The 20,997-nt window shown below is 43.0% G+C and overlaps 2 protein-coding genes across 5 annotated transcripts in view; both read left to right on the top strand.

Moving 5' to 3' along the window:
* The window catches only part of ALG9 (ALG9 alpha-1,2-mannosyltransferase), a 108,168-nt gene extending 104,461 nt beyond the window's left edge, over positions 1–3,707 (top strand). Inside the window, exon 16 of the mRNA XM_043481593.1 lies at positions 128–3,707. Coding sequence (XP_043337528.1) covers positions 128–165 — 38 coding nt within the window. The 3' untranslated portion in view covers positions 166–3,707. The remainder of the gene's footprint in view (positions 1–127) is intronic.
* A 13,935-nt stretch (positions 3,708–17,642) lies between these two features.
* The window catches only part of PPP2R1B (protein phosphatase 2 scaffold subunit Abeta), a 35,308-nt gene continuing 31,953 nt past the window's right edge, over positions 17,643–20,997 (top strand). For all 4 annotated transcript variants that reach the window (XM_043482597.1, XM_043482598.1, XM_043482599.1 and 1 more), the window contains exons 1-3: positions 17,643–17,800; positions 18,653–18,743; positions 19,151–19,251. In XM_043482597.1, coding sequence (XP_043338532.1) covers positions 17,687–17,800; positions 18,653–18,743; positions 19,151–19,251 — 306 coding nt within the window. In that variant the 5' untranslated portion in view covers positions 17,643–17,686. The remainder of the gene's footprint in view (positions 17,801–18,652; positions 18,744–19,150; positions 19,252–20,997) is intronic.

The following is a 20,997-nucleotide window of genomic DNA, read 5'->3' as shown; positions in this document are numbered from 1 at the left end:
CGCTCGCTCCTTGCCTGTGTCTGCTCTGCATGTACACCTTGTCAGCTAGATGGAGACAGGCCCTGCAGTCCGGGTAGATACGCTGCTCCACATCTCATTGTTTTTCTTCTGTTCGATTATTTACTAGACCGGAGAAGAGCAGAACCAACTTTGAGGAAGAACTGAAAATCCTGGGATGGGATGGCAGTGTTGAGCTGTTCTCCACACTCTGGCCTGGTGTCCAAGAACTGGCCTCCCTGGGGCCGGGTGAGCTGCTCCACGCAAGCTCCCCGGCAGCTCCTAGTAGACCTTCTCATTCAAACCCTAGTGCCGAAAATGAGCACCGCCTAGTTGCCAACCTACATGTCCTTTCACCTCCAGCAAGACTAAGCTTTTCTAAAGCACTTCACAGGATAGATCCTTGTCCTGGAGATATCTCAGGAAAAAGGCAACCATTTGAGGAACTGTGGCTTAATTTCTTTATATAGGAATATAGGATGCCTCTTGTTTTCATTTAAATCCTTTACAACAAGCTATAACTATGAGAGTTTGGTGTTTTTTGTTTTTTTTTTTTTTCAGTTTTAGCATGCTTTCTTGAATTCAAGACTTCCCTCTGTAAAGATATCAACAGACCAGACTATAACTGTATAGGACATACGTGGAGAAGATGAATTCTATCAGTTGGTGGATTTGAATGACATCACATTTTAAACTAATTTATTCTGAGACCATTTCTGAGGAAATTAAGACTCTCCCTTTTTTTTTTCAAACAACCCTAGTGAAAAAGACCAGTGTATATTTATGGCATCTATTTTTGAGTCTCTCTATTGCAAAGCACATCCTGCATGGGAAACCTCTAGTCAAATAGGCAATGATAAGGACTTAATTAGAATATAAGTATATATTTCACTTTGCCTTCACACACAGTATTTCATAGTTTACAAAGCACTTTCACATTATCTTATTCAATCCACACAGTCATGACGTGAGGTAGACAAGGCAAGTGGTTTTATCTCCATTTTACAGATGAAGAAACTTAAGACTGGAGGGCAGGGAGCAGAGGAAGGTACGGTGACTTGCCCAAGGCCACCCAGCCAATAATAGCAGCATTCGCACCACAGCCTGGGTTGCCTAACTTCTCATCTAGCGCTTGTCCGTACTCTTCACTTGACTATGAAAACATTACTTGAAAGAATGATGAGGTTGGCCAGAGACCTGATTGATAACATCACTTTCTATGTTTAAGGAAGAATGTTATCTGGGTTTCTCAGTTCTTTGGAGCCTCCGGCCTGCCTGTGGGTCTGACCATCGCAGCAGCGCTCCAGCATGCAGCTTGGCCTGTGGCAGGAGAGCAGTGCTCACGTTTGGAAGTCAAGCTTCTGTGCAGCCACACAGGGTCCAAAATCAGTCCCATTTCCATTCCTGCGGTCAGGCTGGGGTCACATTATAGTGCCTTATTTCCCTAAGGGTAATTATGTTTAGAATCTGCAGATAAGATGCATTAATTTTTCAGAGTTTCCATCTTTCATTTTTCAAAGAGAAGAGATTTTCAGTAGGAACTGATCCTAAGAGAGGAGAAAAGAAGTGACAAGAAAAGAGACAGCCAGTTACGTTTAAAGAGTCTCCTCATTGGGGTCCACTCTGAAGGAATATCTGGGGTGGGGTGGAGCACTAGTGAGGCAATGGGTCTAGATCTTGTAGAACAGTTCCCTCCTTGGGGAGGGAACATAAACTCGGGTCCCACTGACTGCTTTAAGGATTCCTGGCATTTAATTTTCAACACTCGATTCCTGTTTTCCGAGGTAAATATTGGCACATATAGTCTGACTACAGGATAGAGAATTTTTAGTGAAATGTCTTGCCATACTGGCAGTAATGGTAAACTGTCCTTCACAGTGGCTGTTAGCGTTAGTCGCTCAGTCGTGTCCGACTCTTTGCGACCCGGTGGACTGTAGCCCGCCAGGCTCCTTTGTCCATGGGATTTTCCAGGCAAGAGGACTGGAGTGGGTTGCCATTCCCTTCTCCAGGGGATCTTCCTGACCCAGGGATCAAACCTGGTCTTCTGCATTGCAGACAGATTCTTTACCATCTGAGCTATAGGGAAGCCCCCTCACAGTGGCTAGAGCTCTCTTTTTCTGCAGAAATAAATGAGAAAGTGCAGTAATGGAGGTCAACGATGAGCGGCTTTTTTCTAATCAGAGTAGTACAATGCTGATCTGTTATATCATCTTGCAGGTTTGGAAAAAAAGAAAAAGCCTGCTGAGCAAGAACTTAACATAGCACAAAAAAATGTCATGATTGATATTCCTAGGGAATGTCAGTTCCTATCTCTTTAAAACCTTATTTGGTTTTCTCTGTTCTACAAACATCTTTAGTGAGAGCACAAGAAATTGCAGAACACTGTGCCAAATTCTATGGATAAGTTACATAAAAATGAGTGGTATTTGTTGTGAAGGTATTTTTCACATGGCTTATAATCACACTAAAACATCTCCACCTCAGCAATACAGGGAGGTTAGCTTTGCCTGGGAAAGTGTCTCAAAACAGCTGGAGCAAGTAGCATTTCTCCTCCAGAGACTGAGTGATCAGCATGAAGATAAAGTATCTGAAGTCCTTTTTTCTCCGTTGTTTGTTGACTGTCAAGGAATAATGGGCTACAGATTATTGGTGGTAATCTTTGATTATGGAGGTGAGTGAGGAAGTAGGTGGTGTTGATTTAGTTGCTAAGTCGTGTCCAACTCTTGCAACCCCATGGACTGTAGCCTGCCAGGCTCCTCTCTCCATGGGATGTTCCGGGCAAGAATAGGAAGTAGATATATTGGCAGTTCCAGGGCTGGCTCCCTGATCTCCAGATCTTACAATGCTGAGTTCCTTTACTGAACCAACCTGTGTAGTAGCATCTGTTATCAAAGTGGACCTGTTAACTGGTGGGTGTCATATGATAAGAAAGACCACTCATTTTAATCTCTTGAGATAATAACAGAAGAGTAAAGACTGCACCCTTTATTACTGAATTCAAGTTCAGAAACAGATTATCTGTTTTAAATCAAGGTGGTTCTTGATCCCAACCACTTATTTGGGTCATCTTTTTCTAGTTTGGATTTTGGGGAAGGAACACCCCATGTGATCCTACAGCCTTAGATCTGGATTGACCATTTGGGCAGAGCACAAATGGAAATCTTTTATTGTGTTTTGCATTTTGTGGGATTTATTGAAATAATTCACTGTGATGGTGCCGTCTTCTGGCCAGTGTTGAGCAGCTCTGCTTTAAATTTGGTTAATTTCATTTTCTCTGAAGAGGGAAAAGAGGGGTCATTTAATCTTTGCCTCCACCGGCAAATAAAACTCATGTGTTAATTTCTTAGGCTCCTACATTAAACGCCTTGGGTAAACAGATAAATGGACATGTGCTCAGCTTTCTTTCTTTTTTTTTTTTTTTGCATCAGAGAGCTCTGACTTCCATATGGCATTGTTGAGTTTCAGAGGCTCTCTCGTGTTTTGGTAAATCTCGATGGATGTTGCCTTTAATTTTTCCAATATGTAATCTGTATAATCATGTGATTCCTGCTGCAAGTGAAATCAGGAAGCACTGCAGTGTTAAAGCAAGTGTGTTGTTCAGGTCATTTGTCTTCCTGATGCTTGGACTTTATTTCACATGTCAGTGTTTACATTACGTACTTGTATTTTCTGTGAAAGAAAGTTAAATAAACCTTGGCCATTTGATTTTCCTTTTCTTAAGGTGGTATTTTCTCTTTTGCTTTTAGCTTTTAAATCTTTGGTGGAGATTGGAAACTGAAGGAGCTCAGCTCCTTCCATCACCCCGACTTTCACCCTGCAGTATACAGACTTGCCCTCTGCAGACCAGCCAACCTAGTGTGTTTATTCTGAAAACTGGGGAGAAGCCATTGGGAAACCCAGTGAGGATTAGTTTTAAAACCAAGCACAGTGGGAACTAACTACCCAGTGTGTCAACATTGTGCCTACAAGAGAGTTTCTGAGTCCACGTTACGTTTTTGAATTAAGAATCTCTGGACTTTGAGAATCTGCCATTGTTTGTTGTTCAGCTGGCCAAATGGTGTCCGACTCTTTGTGACCCCATGGACTGCAGCACTCCAGGCTCCTCTGTCCCTCACCATCTCCCAGAGTTTGCCCAAGTTCATGTCCACTGAATTAGTGATATCTTCCAACCATCTCATCCTCTGTCACCCTCTTCTCCTTCTGCCTTCAGTCTTTCCCTGCATCAGGGTCTTTTCCAATGAGTCGGCTATTCACATCAGGTGGCTAAAGTATGAGAGTCTTCATAGAAATGGGATCTAGTCATATCTAACATTCAGGTAATTTGCCACTTTGTCAGGCGCAATACAGTTTTGTGTGTGTGTGTGTGAGTGAATTTCTAATATCATTCCTATATCTTGCACCTTAGAGCCAGTAACTTCTAGAAGCCTCTGGCCGATCTGTGCTGCGCCTTGTCACTCAGTCGTGTCCAACATCGTGACCCCATGGACTGTATGCCCACCAGGCTCCTCTGTCCATGGAATTCTCCAAGCAAAAGCACTAGAATGGGTTGCCATTTCCTCCAGGGGATCTTCCCAACCCAGGGTTCCACCCACATCTCCTGCATTGCAGGCAGATTCTTTTACCACTGAGCCACCACAGAAGCCCTTTTATACCAGTACCATTGGTTAACTAGTTTTCTTTCTGTAGGACCCAAAATGTCCATGAAACTTGGTTTATTTCTCACAAGTTTTGAGAAGGATGTTTTATTAATATAATTCCAGGAGGGAGAAAATGCACAGCCTTAATGAATTTCTTTTCCCTACCTAGAAGGTCATCCTTCTTGTTTAATTACTTGTAGGGCTGGCTTGAGTCTCCCTCTCTTTAATTGAAGCCTTTCTAGACTTCAGACTACTGTGATTATGCCGTTCACCCTCCTGAGTATCTAGTGGCTTTACTAATGACATAGAACCTTTACCTGTAACCCTTGTAAACCTGTCTCTCAAGAACATTGTTGGCACTTGGAAGCAAAGACCGCATCGCACTTCTGTGTATTCCCAGCGTTCAACACAGTTCCCTGAATATTTTGGTGCTGTACCAAAATGGTACAAATTTGGGTACTGTGTTTATTGCCAATAAAGAAAAAGTACAAAGAAACCTGCAACTGATATACAGCTGTTGCTTTCAGTTTGGTCAATTTTTGACCATAGGAAATGGAGCAAGTCAGAAGCCCTGTTGTGCTCAAAGAGCAATTGGAAAGGTGTGAATGGGGCTCAGTGCTATGCATATTTTAGGAATTCTGAAGGACACATCCTTTCACACAAAGGCAGCTTCTTCACAGCCCCTAAATTGTGTACCCTTAATGAATATTTTATTATGACTTGATTTTGGAGGGTCAGACAGCCCAGATCTTCTGAATGAATTGGGGCAGAGAGCCCTCTCCTCCAGGTGTGAGGAAGTGTGGAGTTCCTGCCAGCTACAAGCCCTGCTAGGAAAAGGAAGTCTAACTGTAAGACGACTTCGTGGTGACATATTCAAATTCAATATATCAAATGGTAAGTGGTTTTTTACAGCTGAAAGATATTTTGGCTCTCCTCAGCCCTGAGTTCAGCACAGACCTGGCACGGAAACAAATGACAACCAACAGATTTGATAAATGAAGTGAGGGCCATTCAGATAAGGGATATAAGAATGCAGAATTGTAGTGATATGAGCAGACTGGGAACTTCTATTGTGGCTTCTTAGAATAAACCGCTCACGATTGAATTAATTGGGTTAAATAGCATTTTACCTGAGTATGAGCATTTCTTTAAAATGTTTGAGGAAATCTTAAGATATCTTCATAAAATACTTTAAAATAGTAGGGGTTTTTTGTTTGTTTTTGCTTCTAGTTCCTAGGCTGCTTGTTCTGTCTTGACATGCCTAGAGATAAAAGTATAAACCAGGTGATTCTTGATGGTTCTAACAGCCAAAAGATTGTGTGAGATAAAACTAACTTCTTCTGACAAGGATTTTTTTGCAGATCTGCATTTCAGCCATTTCCTTCCTTAGGATGGTTCTCTGTGACCTTTGTTTGCCTGCAGAATCAGTATTTGGCAATTGGTACCACTAGCCTGCAATTTGCCATTTTAACCCTTGAGTTCCAAGTTGCCAAGTGAGGAAGTTACAGGTTCTGGTCTGTTTGCTTCAGTAGCATTAAACTCAATGCTGGAGATGTGATTCATAGAAAAGTGATTCTCAAATGAAGCTCCACAAGAGAATTACCTGGGGACCCTCTAATTACCCACTGCTGATGACACTAGAGACTGGAAAGCAATTACACCAAAGATCAAAGATTATTAAGTATGTGCTCAGTCACGCCCGACTCTTTATGACCCCCTGGACCGTAGTCCGCCAGGCTCCTCTGTCCATGGGATTCTCCAGGCAAGAATACTGGAGAGGGTTGCTATTTCCTCCTCCTGGGGAATCTTCCCAACCTAGGGATTGAACCCGCGCCTTCTGCATCTCCAGCATTGCAGGCAGAGTCTTTTACCACTGAGCCATGGGGAAGCCCTCAAAGATAATTGTCAGCAAAATGTTTGGTGTCCTTTTCCAATGACAACCCCTGCTAACCAGGCCTCCATCCCGGCCTCTTTGCCTCCCCAGACCCTTTATTATACTTTTTCTATCAAACTTTACCTGTCCCATCTCTCCTTCTCTCTTGGCCCTGCTTTCTGGGAAACAGTTAACTAATGTGATACTGAAGTACATTAATGGATGTTAATAATTTACTGTGCTTCCCTTCTCATTCATCCTCTCATCTCAGTACATTTGAATGATAACAATCTGGGGGGGAAAAAAAGGGATGACTAGTTTTGGCAATTTTAGACCCATTCAGATGCCATGTGATTAATTTACTTGTTATATGGGGGGAGAGTTTGAGCCAGCAGACCCAACCTTCAGGAAGACTGCCCGGTGGTTTTCAAACCCTATTGCCTCCTCAGATAAGGACCTGTGGTTGTCTTGAATAGGAATATGTGGGTATTGAGCCCCCCTGCTCAGGACACACTGGGGAACCTGCTTTGCTGATTTTATATACTTGGCTGTTTGTTTGACACAAGAACAGTGAAAACGTGCCCTTTGTTACTCTGCCACTAGTCCTGGCAGAGTTTCTTTGGAGCTGCTTTCCACACCCCTCAGAAATAAGAGCGAAGGTTAATCTCGTTTTGAGAGAAGTGACCTGAGATGTGCTCATTCAACCAACAAAGAGCACCGTGTATCTTTCAGGAATTGGTCTTGCTCCTTGTCTCCCTATTAACAATACGTCTCTAAGCCTCCTTGGTATTTCCTATCATTTGTTCCCATTTTTTTCTCTCGATGAAATATTTGTGGAGTTACGTAGAAAATGAGGCTTGTTGTACAGTGCTGCTTTTGTAAAAGAATCTTGTGAATTTTAAAAAACTCAGCCCCTTTCCCTCTTCCTTGGGATATTTCTATAATTGTGTTCCCAGAGTCTGAAATTACCAGAGATACTGTAAAAAAATAGAATCCAAGGTTTAAATTTGTTTCCATGCTTTTTGGGTTTCCAGGTATCAGTTTCCAAAAACTCAATGCAGCATTGTCTGCAATGCCCTAGTGTCCAGCAGAGGGCAGCCTGCTCTCACTAAAAGATTCAGTGCTTTTTTTTTCCTCCAGGAGTCTGATTAGTCATATTAGCTGTGTCCTTGATGTCAAAATTCCAGTGTAAATTGAAATATCTGAGTTATTTCTATATGCCTATATTTCTAAATATAAATTTATGCCTATAATATTAATATATACCTAAAAAATAAATATATACCTATGCGTCTAAAATTGCACAATTTTCCTGAGGAAAACCATGCCCATAATTTGTGGGAGCTGGATCATCACTGCAACAGTGGTTCCCTGCTTGGTAAATGATCCACAGATAAATTTTTCACAGTTAATTTCCCTTCTGTTTGACGTGACCTTGATAGTATCCACAGGCAGTAAAAGACATGTGTTTGGTTAAGATGGGGAAGCGACTACTTTTAGGGGTAATATAGGTTCAATCCCTGGGTTGGGAAGGTCCCCTGGAGAAGGGAATGACTACCCACTCCAGTATTCTTGCCAGGAGAGTTCCATGAACAGAGGAGCCTGGTGGGCTCCTGTCCATGGGGTTGCAGAGAGTCAGACATGACTGAGTGACTAACACACAGCAGTCATTTACACATTATCAGTTTTCCAAACGTGAGCAAAGCACAGTCTTAACTTTGCTTCTGCTAACTTACTGATATCACCAAAGGCAACTCAAAGGATACACAAATGTTCAAAGTTCTCCACTCCATCAGATGCTGACAAATTATCCACAGCACAGTAGCTCAATTTAATGTAGCAGGGCTGAGCCTCTTACAGAGTAAAATGCTTCAGAATACCTTTGATTGTATAGGTCATGTGTTGAAAAGCAAACATTTGCAGAAGGAATTAGAATTTGCTTTTAAAGCATAGGGTATCCACCTAGGCCAATTTAGGCCTTTAGGGACAGACAAGTTCAGCTCTTTTTTTTTTTTTTTGAAAGGACTTAAGTTGTACATTTATTAAATATATTTATGCCTACCTGCCAAAAAAACAAGGAGGGGGGGAGTTTAAGGCACTGCCCTCATCAGTGAAAAACTTCAGGCAGAAACTGGGTTAACTGATGATTTTATCCTGAAAGAGTTTCCTCAAACAGATGAAACTTTGGAATAAACGACTTTGAGCTTTAGTGAGGAGCATAAAATAACCTACTAACAAAGTCAGGGAGTTTACATAATCAGTTGTTTTCAATATAGGTGAAAGAAGGTGAAGTCCCTCAGTCATGTCTGACTCTTTGTGACCCCATGGACTGTAGCCTACCAGGCTCCTAGGTCCAGGGATTTTCCAGGCAAGAATACTGGAGTGGATTGCTATTTCCTTCTCCAAGGTTCAGCTCTTTAATAAAGGAGATGTCCTTAAGACACAAAGATAGATACCCATTTCTGAACTCAATCTTAGAACTTTATCTAAGGTTCGGGTTTTTCATTATTTGGGGGGGTTTCTTGTTTTCCTTTTAATGCTTTTTTATACCCTCTAGATCATCAGATTTGCTCTGTGGAGAAATAATATGAGTAATAGCTGATATTTACTAAGTATTTACTCCCAGGTAGCTCGTGGTAAAGAATTTGCCTGTAATGCAGGAGACACAGTTTTGATCCCTGGGTCAGGAAGATCCCTTGGAGAAGGAAATGGCAACCGGATCCTGTATTCTTCCCTGGGAAATCCCACATACAGAAGAACCTGGTGGGCTACAGTCCATGAGGTCACAAGAGTTGGACAGGGCTTAGCGACTAAACCACCACATGTCAAGAATACTTCAAGTTGCTTTTTTTTCTCATACTCATAATCTTTACAACATCTTTATAAGCTTGATAACTATTATCTGATACTCAGATCACCTAGGTAGAAAGTTGTGGACCTGGAATTCAAACCCAAGCACTCTGTCTGGCACCAGACCTTCTCTCTTAACCGTGATCTTACACTCTCATGACCTCTCTTTTAGATATTATGTCTCGGTATCTGGAATGATTGGAAGGGCATAGATAAGAACAGGCCCTTTTGCCGACAAAGGTTCATATAGCCAAAAATGTGGTTTTTCCAGTAGTCATGTACGGATGTGAGAGTTGAACCATAAAGAGGGCTGAGTGCTGAAGAACTGATGCTTTCAAACTGTGGTGCTGGAGAAGACTCTTGAGAGTCCCTTGGACTGCAAGGAGATCAAACCAGTCCATCCTAAAGGAGATCAGTCCTGAATGTTCATTGGAAGGACTGATGCTGAAGCTGAAGCTCTAATACTTTGGCCACCTTATGCGAAGAGCCAACTCATTGGAAAAGACCCTGATGCTGTGAAAGATTGAAGGCAGGAGGAGAAGGGGATGACAGAGGATGAGATGGTCGGATGGCATCACCAACTCAATGGACATGAGTTTGAGCAAGCTCCAGGAGATGGTGAAGGACAGGGAAGTTTGGTGGGCTGCAGTCCGTGGGGTCACAAAGAGTCAGACACGACTGAGTGACAGAAGAATAACTACAAGAACAAGAACAGGATCTAGTCAAAGTTGTTTCATTCTTTTACCACCTTCTTATTTTGCCTCCAATAATCACAGCCTAGGGGTTGTCCTAGTAAGACAGAGTGTGCCAATAATACGTCCAGTTTTTGTAGGGGCTTTTTGTTTGCTTGTATTTACTTTATATTGAGGTAAAGTTGATTTACAATGCTATTAGTTCAGTTGATGATCACGTTTTGATGAAAATGTGAGCTACACTAATTTTGTGTTGCAGGATGGGGGAGTCGAGGGGTACTGGGGAAATGGACACATTTTCAATAGATTTCCCATATTTTTCTACATTTGCTTCTTTTTGTCCCCCTTCTCTACAAGGATGGTGTTTTTTAAAAATTAATGCACATTTAATTTTCTTAAAAGTGTTTCAGTCATGGTATATACATATATCCATTCTTTTCCGATTCTCTTCCCATGTAGGCTATTACGGACTACTGAGTATAGTTCCTGGTGCTGTATAGGAGGCCAGTCATCTCTTTTATATATAGCAGTGTGTATATGTCCATCCTGAACACCTCATTTATTCCCCTCCCTCCACCTGTTCAGTTTGGTAACTTTAAGTTTGTCTCTAAAGTCCGTGAGACTGTTTCTGCTTTGTCTGATCATGCACCTGATCTTGTCTGCAGGGGTTTTCTAGAACACTGAGCCCTCAGCTAATTTAATCACACAGCTAGATTAGAAAGGGAGCTGCTTTCCTGAAGTCCTAGAAGTCAGTGGAAATTCCGGTTTCTGATTATAGTCCCAGTGGAATTTCTGCTGAGATGTAAATGGTGCAGCCAGGGGTCTTGGCTCTGCTTCTTTCTCACTCCTGTGACCTTTGCCCTAACCAGTCTGCTGGGCAGATAAGGGGAAAAAATGAGAATACCATCTTCAGGGGACATCAAAGGGAAAAGCTTTGAGGAGACCAGTAATATTTTAAGTCATCCCTGCTTTGCTAAATCAAACCTCTGTTTAACTAGGGTCTGGGGACAGTGTGCCCTAATGCTGAAAGCTACTTATGTTGGGTGGGTGTAGTACAATCCGTGGTGATGAGAGCTTACAAAAATGAGGGCGAAAAAGGGAATCTAAGCCGTGGATATTGCAGGGCTAGGCGGGGACTAGTTGGCGAGGGTGGGGGTAGGGGTGGGAGGACTATGAATACAGATCCCTGCATGTCAAGGGTGAGACCAGCCAGGCAGAGGCAGAGTCCAGTTTACAGTGTGGTAGGTAACCAAGAGCTAGAAGTTTTGATTGTTTGTTTGAATATATAATAACTTCTTTGGTCCAGAATTTAAAAAGCTTAAATGCAATGTGTTATTCTGGATTGGGTGCTAAAATACAAAAAAAGACACTAGTGGAAAAATTGATGAAATTTGAGTAAAATCTGTGTGCGTGTGTTCAATTGCTCAGTTGTGCCTGGCTCTTTGTGACCCCATGGATGGTAGTTCACCAGGCTCCTCTGTTCATAGAATTTTCTAGGCATGAGTACTGGAGTAAGTTGCCATTTCCTTCTCCAGGGGATCTTCCCCACCCAGGGATCGAACCCGCAACTTTTGCGTCTCCTGCATTGGCAGGTGGATTCTTTTCCACAAGTGCCACCTGGGAAGCACAGTAAAATTTGGAGTTCAGTAAACAGTAAAAAGCAAACAAAAAGATAAATAGATTGTACACTGAAAAATTTCCCTTATATTTCTGTTTCTCAGATACTCCATCAACCAATGTGGTTAGTCATGTGTGTTCTCCTAGAGATTTTTTTTAAAAAAATGCTCATACAAGCACGTGTGCTCATTCTATTTTATACAAATAGTTAGCTACTACACACATTGTGTAGTATTACAGTGTGTTATATTATTACACACGCGTTGCTTTTTTAAAAAAATCATAAGGTATTTTAATATTAACTATTTAGGGGCAATCTATTACTTCCAAACATTTTCAGTTCAAATTACCCTGTGTACTACAGTTTCAGTAACAGTGCGTTCCTCGCTTTTTCACTTAACACCGTAACGAAGGGTATTTGTTGGACTGTGTATAGCATCTGGCAAGATACCCATGGTTCTGGCCTAGAATATTAGGGCCATCACAGGACTCAGGGGCCTAAAACTTTTGCGAAAGGGCACCATGCCTGGTAGATCACCAGGTTTGTTGCATCTTAAATATACCCTTGTGGTCAGGGAGGTACTCCTTCTGACTGCTGTTGTTCGGGAATTGGGGGCCGACAGACCTTGAACTTAAGCCTCCAGATGTTCTCTTTATGTGTTCGGTGTGGGCACCAGATTCAGGGACTCAGTGAGCCCCTGGAAGTCAAAAACAAAACTGCCAACATTTGTGTCATGCCTGCCATTTAGCAAGTCCTTTACAGTCTGGATCTTACTCCTTGAAACAATCCTGAGAGAGAAGTAAGGTAAGCATTGTCCCTTTCTTACCAATGAGAAAGCCTCCTGGAAGGCCTTGAATCAGGTCTTCTGACTCTAAACCACGTAGATTTCATCAGCTTTTCACATAGGTCCTCTTTGTTGCCAAAGCTCAGCTGATTGGAATGTTTTCTTTCCTGCTTCTACTTCCTCAGTAGATAATAACTATTATTGGCAAATTTCTCAGGGCTTACTCTTGTCAGATAATAATCTAGGCACTACATATTAATTAGTTAATCTTAACAACCACAAGAAGTAAGCTTTACAACCACACTCAACAGATGAAGAAACCAAGGTTCAGAGAGGGTATGTTATTTGCCCAAAGTCACACAATTAGTTGGCTCCAAAATCACTGAAAATCTTGACTGCAGTCATGAAATTATAAGACACTTCCTCCTTGGAAGAAAAGTTATGACCAACCCAGATAGCATTTTTTTTTTTTTAGATAGCATATTAAAAAGCAGAGACATTACTTTGCCAACAAAGGTCCATCTAGTCAAAGCTATGGTTTTTCCAGTAGTCAACGTATGGATGTGAGAGTTGAACTATAAAGGAAGCTGAGCACTGAAGAATTGAGGCTTTTGAACTGTGGTGTTGGAGAAGACTCTTGAAGGTCGCTTGGACTGCAAGGAGATCCAACCAGTCCATCCTAAAGGAAACCAGTCCTGAATATTCATTGGAAGGACTGATGCCGAAGCTGAAACTCCAGTCTTTGGCCACCTGATGCGAAGAACTGACTCATTGGAAAAGACCCTGAAGCTGGGAAATATTGAAGGCAGGAGGAGAAGGGGACAACAGAGGATGAGATGGCTGGATGGCATCACTGACTCAATGGACATGAGTTTGAGTAAACTCCGGGAGTTGGTGACGGACAGGGAGGCCTGGTGTGCTGCAGTCCGTGGGGTCGCAAAGAGTCGAATACAACTGAGCAAATGAACTGAACTGAACACAGTTAGTAATTGATAGAGCCAGGATGTCAATCAAGGTCTTCCTGACTTCACTGTGTACTCTCTTAACCACTGTATAGACTGGCTTGAGTCAGAACCATCTCTTCCCAAGATTTATATTCTTCCCAAGAATTCAAAGAAAGATTTGCTCTGGAAATCCAATACCTTTTTATTTTTTAATTTATTTTTTGGTCGCACTGCATGGCACATGGGATCACCACTAGGGATCGAATTCATGCCTGCTGCACTGGTAGAATGGAGTCTTAACTGCTGGACCACCAGAGAAGTCCTCCAATACCTTTTTTACATACAGCGGTAAGCTGTGGGGTGGGGGATAAAGCAAGGGATAGTGAGAATTCCTGATTATGAATTCTTCAGCTTCTTTGAGTCACTGTGTGAGTCCAGGTAAAGTCTCTTTTTCTTTGCCAAGTATTCCCATCCATAATGTTGAGATTAAAATTTTGCCACAAAATGGAAAAAGAGAAAGAAGAAGAAATTATCAAGGTAAAGGTGAGGGGCAAATATTTGAGTCTCACAGAATGAGGACATTCTTTGTATAAACATAAATTTGAAATGTCATTAATGCTACGGTGATAATTACTACTCTGCCATGAATTAAGTGCAGACCTGGGAATCGGTTTCCCAGGTTCACCTGGCTAAGTGAAGAGAGTTGGAAAGTATCTGTATCTGCCTCTGGTTTTCTGTGCCTGAACTGAGCCACCCACCTCTTTCTCGATGCCTCTCTCAATAGAATGATGCTTCTGAGTCTGCCCTGAGAGAACCACCTATGCACACAGTTCTCTCTCTGCACTCAGCCTTCACTCCCAGTGGGGTGACTTTGGAACAGATCAGCCCTTGAAGGAGTGCTTACTTGTAGAGCTCTGTGGAAGAGGCAACCCTAGTACACGTGAAGCAAGAGGCAGGAGAACACGGTGATGTCATTCAGCCTTCCTTAGGACTAACCCTTTTCTATTGCGACACTCAGAGCCGTGGATCCCGTCAGCTTGGGCTTCTCAGTATTCTCCCTGCTTCATCTGACCAGGAATGGCAAGTCTCACCTTGTCTTCCTTTGATTGACTGGATAAGTGAACTGTATGTGGGTGTCCGAATCCAGTGCTTTTGTGCTGAGCATGTCACCGTGCTTCCCAGGGGTTGCCTCCAATCCTGTCTCATCTCAGTGGTTGCCCCTGGTGCTCCAGGGTCACTAGTTTCTTGTGGGTGTGGGACAGGGAAAGGAGACCAGAGGGAGCAACAGGGGAGAAGGGGTGTGGAAACAGCTCAGCGCCACAGGACTGTATTCATAGCGCTTTGCTAGCTTCCAGGAATCCCGCAAAGGAGGGATCTGTTTAACTGGCAAAACCCACAACCAAAAGGGACAGAACTGTTTAGCGATGAGCAACTGTAGTTGTCATTCGCTTTTTCTGGACAGAGGCAGCCTCCAGAGGCTACCTGAGCAGACTCTTCCTGAGCAGATGTCTCCTTGTTGACCTGGAAATGATTTTTCCGGATAAACTTATCAAATTAATGACTTTTGAATATCAGTGTACATTAAAATCATCAAAGGGCATGGTAAAAATGTGCCCCATTCTCAAGGATTCTCATTCAGTAGATCCTGGGTGTAGGCCAGGAATCTGCATTTTTAACAAGCATTTTAGGTGATATAGATTGTCAGTAGACCACATTCCCCAAAAGACGGTCTTAGATTTAGTTCCAGTTTCCATTCAGCCCAATTTTTGAAATAGGCTCTTTCTGCTGCAGTCTATGTATTTTAATCACTTTCTTTATTGAAGGATTTACTAGCATCTCCATGTTTACTGTCTGCTTCATTCTCACATAATCACAGTAACTGGAAAGGGAGTCAGAGATGGTTAGCTCCATTTTATTGAGGGTGAGGGGGTGGAGGTGGACCTGAGGCATAGGGAGAGGTAAGTCGTGATGAGTCAGCCACAGAGGTGGGAACTGAAGTCCAGAATTGATGACTCTCAAACCAGGCAATCTTCTGGGGCCTATTTTCTCAGCTTGTGATTTCATATTTAATCATAGTTATTTCATAGGTGTCCAATTCATTGTGCTTGGGTAAGCAAAGTGTATTTGAGTTTTAACAAAATAGCTTAGCATCCGTCAGTGTACTAGTTTTTATATTTAGCGTATTGAAGCTTGTCTAAACTTGAGTTAATATCTGCCCTGAGAGATGATGTGGAACTGACTTAATGTGCTTCTTTCTGGGCTTGCTTCCTTTATCATTTCTGACTTTTTTTTTTTTTGGCCTGCTTCATCATACAGGATCTCAGTTCCCTAACCAGAGTCTTAACCACTGGACTGCCAGGGAAGTCTGATGAAGACTTTCAAGAGAATAGATTCCTCTTCCTCATGTCAATAGGAACCCCGCTCTGGTCTTCTGGTTAGAGGACTAAATCAAAAAAACCTCTTAATTTTCTTTTTCTCCAACTTGTGTAGTACTTGGAAAATCTTGAAAACTCTCAGTTTACAGTGTTACTTAAATGTACAAAAATAAAGTAAGCATATAATGATCTTTTATTTATAGTTCTTATATAACTAAAAAATATAAATTTACAAGTTAAATACAAATGATATCACAAAACTAATACCATTCAAATTAATATTATAGCAATTTAACATGGCAGATGATGTATTTTGCTGAGACTAAATTATCCCTTGTATTGTGATTATGGTATTCCTGTGAAAGCTCAGCTTCTTTTGAGTTCAACATACCTATACCACCAAGTGACCTATTATCTCAATTTTCTCACCACTTTTCAACAGAAAAGTATGTTCTTTTCAACAGAAAAGAACTACTGTGACAGTGCAGTCTATGATGTGGTTTGGCTTTCATTTTGTGCATGAAAACACATTTTCATTTTAAATCCACCTCTGTCCTTTTCTCATGATCCCAGAATAGTAAAAGCACCACTAAGACACACATGCAAATGCAGGTATTGAAATCACAAGGCAATACCAGGTTATAAAATGGTCATTTCAAATAATCCAGAATGCCTAAATTAAGAATTACTGTTCAGATTCACTGGTTCCCAAACTTACACTACGATCAAAAGCCTTATCTACTGTGTTTACTTCCAAGAACCCCATTTTTTTTAAAGTCCCTTAAATTAGATTTATTGATATTTTTCCTTTTTTATTCATCAGACACATAGAATTACCATTTCAGAACTTGTGATCACCACAGCTAGCTATCACTCTTAGCTGCTTATAGTCCAAAACAAACAAAAAAGACAGGACATTCTAGTTATTCCATGCTGCCTGCACAAGGGTAAATGGAAACTTCCTACTAAACTTTGCAAGAACTCTCATACCCTCGGACCTCCTCCCACCGCTGCCTTTGAGGACTCTTGGGAGTTCTAGAGAGGTCAGGTTAGCCTTTCTTGTACAAGCAAAGTAGCCGCTTCACCCAATTTGGAAGGATTAAAGCTTGTCCTAGTTTTGCTTGATTGTTGTACTTCTAGCATGCTAAAGACCTAAAAAATAGGAGAAAGAAAATACAACAGAAGGCAGCATTCCAGTACCAAACTGAAAAGAAACACAAAAACAAGAGCGCAGCATGTTTTTAACAGCTTGCATGGAGAAAGCGGAAAAAATATTGACTGGGGAGTTTGGATAGCACTGTTCATTTTCTCTCACCGCCCGCGGTATTTGTCTTAAGGAGCAGGAGCCAGATACAATTCTGGCGCACAGGCCGGAGGAAGGGGTGGAGGGGTTCTGTGGAAGCTTGTGGAAGCCTGAGGATATAGCGGGGGAAATTAGGGCTGGAGACCCAAATGGCTCCGGGCCAGGATGAAGTCGGGGGAGGGAGGCGCTAAGTCTTTTTTCCTCCTGGCCTCGGGCATCCTCTTGGTCCCCTGAGTCCCAAGAGGGCACAGCACAAGTCACTCAGGTAGGTTCCGGACGCCTTCAGATCAGCACGAGCAGGATGAATCCCTGCCCCTGTTTCTTTCGCCTGGGAAAAGGACACGGGGGCTCCTTTCGCCTTCTAAGCCCACCTGTCTTTTGGAGTTCAGACCTACAGCTCCGGAAACGGGGACCTGGCGGGGGTCTCTACCCGCTCAGCAGACACTCGGTTCCCGGACTCCGGCTCCCGCCGACCTCCGGCCTAAGCCCCGCCTCTCAGGGCGCGGGGCGGGGCCAGGGCGCGGGGCGGGGCCAGGGCGCGGGGCGGGGCCTGGGCGCGGGGCGGGGCCTGGGCGCGCAGCGGGCGGCTGAGACCAGGCGGAGGAGGAAGAACATGGCGGGCGCGGCGGGGCCTGCCACCGGCTCAGGGGCCGCCGGCGGAGATGGAGACGATTCACTCTACCCCATCGCGGTCTTAATCGACGAGCTCCGCAATGAGGACGTGCAGGTATTGGAGTCGGGCCCGGCAGCGGACGCGGGCTCGGCCTGGCGCGTGGTAGGGAAGGGGGCCAGCCGGCACCTGTGGTGGGGGGAGGCCCGGGATTGAAAGCCGGGACTCGGAGTGGAAACTTGACGGGGAGGAGGGGAGGGACCCGTGAGGGGTTCTGGTGGCTCGACCCGGCGGCCCCGGAGCCTGCCCCTCACGCCGTGTTCTGACCCGCCGAGGCGGCGGCCCGGCGTCCCACCTGGTTCTGGTTGCTTGTGGGGGAACCGGCTTGCCGCCCGGGCGGTCTTTCTGGGCCGGGCTGAGGACGCCGCGTCCAGCCCGGGGCCGGCGGCGCCCGTAGCGTGGCGAGCGGGAGGCGGGCGGCGCGGGGCCCGAGGGGCTGCAGGACGCCGAGGCGTCTTATGAAATGCAGGGGAATGACTGCCTTCCTCGCGCCCTGCTAGAAACTGGCCCGGCTTGAGTGGAAATTAGGTGGGGTGGCTAAACTAACTTAAAGGAGGCGGGATGTCAGCTCTGATGGAACTTTGAAAAGCCCGGCGTGGTACTCAACCATCTCACCTGCTTCACCACTGCTAAAGTAATCTCTTTTTAAAATTGTCTCGCTTTTCCTGATATTGTATTTTCTTTCATTTCTTTAATGGGCCCGTCAGAGGGTTTCGCCTGAGAAATCTTACTTTAGCTAAAGAAGGCGTGTTCCCTTGTTTTTGAGGTTCCTCATAGAATAAAGTGTAAATTAAAGGTTTTTTTTCCTTCTTACCTGTATGCAATTACCTCACCTGTTTGTAGGTACTCTCTTTTGGTCTAAATAGCAACTGCTGCTTTACTTCATTCTTCTACTTTTTTTTTTTAAAGCTCCGTCTCAATAGTATTAAGAAATTATCAACAATTGCTCTAGCACTTGGAGTAGAAAGGACACGAACTGAACTGCTGCCATTCCTTACAGGTATGTGACTCTTTGAGGAAATGTCTGGGCATTTCTGTTTTACAGTGGCTTTCAAAACTTGGACTGTTGTTTTGAATTTGTTGCCCATAGTATTAGTAAGTACTAAACTGAGCCTGTTGTTTCTACTGTGAAGAAACAGGGCAGAGCATATATTGTAATGTTGTGGCCGGACATATTCAGATATTAACTATTTAGCTAATAGAAAAGTAGTTGATGTGCGATTATGAATTTCTAGTTCCTTCTGTGAAACAAATCCATGAAGACACTTGACTGAGAAGGAGGAAAAGGCTGTTAGGATGGCGACAGATTGTCTAGTTACATATGGAGTCTCTTCCTAGTTTTGTGTGAGTGTCCAGCTTTGGGCCAGCTATCTTTGTTGATGAGTACTGGGTTCTTGTCATTTCCAGATACAATTTATGATGAAGATGAGGTACTGTTAGCTCTTGCTGAGCAGCTGGGAAATTTCACTGGCCTGGTGGGAGGTCCTGACTTTGCCCACTGTTTGTTGGTGAGTATATTCTGCCTGCTCTCCTTCTAGAACTTTTGCAGTATAAATAGTACATTGTTTGGTGATAGGCACAGTGCAGCATTTTTTATGCAGATCTTTTTATGGATAGTCACAGTGTTAGCTATTGAGAGAACATATAATTTAGGCATTTTGGACTCAACCTTTCTTATTTTTTCTGGTTGTGAATGTGGGAACTTTCTCTTTTCTGACTTGTTACTTTAGCAGTTAGGAGAAAAAGGACTGGATTGTTTCTGTTCATGATTTTTTCCCTCTTATAGTGGAAATCTTAATTCTCATCTAACAATGCTGTGGCTTTGGAAATGTTTATTAGTTTTGTCTTTAATTGTAAGTGTAACTTTTGGTTCTGACTTCCTTTGTGAATTTCATGAATTCAGTTTAATTCAGTTGACATTTATTGAGAACCTTCTGTATCAGGCACTGAAGTTACAATGTTCATGTTAAAGATGAGCATTGTGAGTGTAATAAGGCCTCTGTCCTTTTGTGTCAACAAGTAATTACTATGTGGTGTTAGATGGAAAAATTTGAAGACATAAAAGAGAAAGGGATTAACCCAGGGTGATCAGGGAAGATCTCTTTGGGAGAGAATGTCTGAACTAGGGTGTGAAAGATGACTAGGAATTTGACAGCTGCCCAGGATGATGGGGTTGTATGCTTCAAGGCTTCAATATTGGCTGTATTATATTGCTGACTCTCATGACTTCTATCTTTACCTCTGACCTTTCCATGGAGTTCCAGATATAGATTATATGTAGAAAGATATAAATATCTGTGTTAGTCTCTATATATCTGCTATGATTTTTCTACTTGGGTGTCAAACAGGCATTTCAAATTTAGTACGTCTAAAACAGGACTCAGTTTTTTCCCCAAAATGTATCCTAATTAGTTGTCCCATTGCAGTAAATGGCATCACCATCTACCCAGTTAGTTGCACAGCCAAAACCTGGAAGACATTCTTTAAACCGTTTCCCCTCACTTCCCACATCTAATCCGTCAGTAACTCCTGTAGATTTTGCATGTATTCCGAATCAGTTCTCTTTCTTCCATCTCTACTACCACCTAGGTCATCTCTCCACTGGTCTTTCTAGACCACATGGTCTTTCCTTTAGATTATTGTAGTAATCTAGTTGCTTTCCACTCATGCCTTCTGCCCCACCACTACAGTTCACTGTTCACCCAGAGATGGATCACTCACTCCCTGCCATGGTTCTTAGAAAATTCATAATTTCTACCTTAGTTTGTACCTTAGTTTATAAAATTTGCCCCTATAAGCTTATCTCATATCATGTTCCCTCTTAGTAACCTCATTCCATTCACAATAGTCTTCCTTCTGTTCTTTGAATACACCAAGCTTATTGCCCTGGATAGTCCGTATAATAACATGTGTTTTTGAGCTTCCTATGACTGACTCCTTATCATTTAGATGCCAGCTTTAATGCATCTCAGCAATGCCTTCCCTGACCTCTCAACCTGAAATTTCTTCCCCAATCACCCCTTACCACATCATCTTTGTTTTTACCCCCTCTTTGGCTGTACCACACAGCTTGTGGGATCTTAGTTCCCCAACCAGGGATTGAACCCTGGTCCTCAGCAATGAAAGCACAGAGTGCTAACCATTAGGCCGCCAGGAAATTCCCCCTGTTCTCTTTACAGAGCATTCAACACCATCTAGTTATTTTCTTGATTAGTTGTATCTTCCTCCATTAGAATATAAAACTGTATTCAATG

The sequence above is a fragment of the Cervus canadensis genome, chromosome 11 (assembly GCF_019320065.1).
Source record: "Cervus canadensis isolate Bull #8, Minnesota chromosome 11, ASM1932006v1, whole genome shotgun sequence".
NCBI lineage: Eukaryota > Metazoa > Chordata > Mammalia > Artiodactyla > Cervidae > Cervus > Cervus canadensis.
The sequence above is the reverse complement of the archived record's forward strand: the minus strand, read 5'-3'. Positions and strand labels throughout refer to the sequence as shown.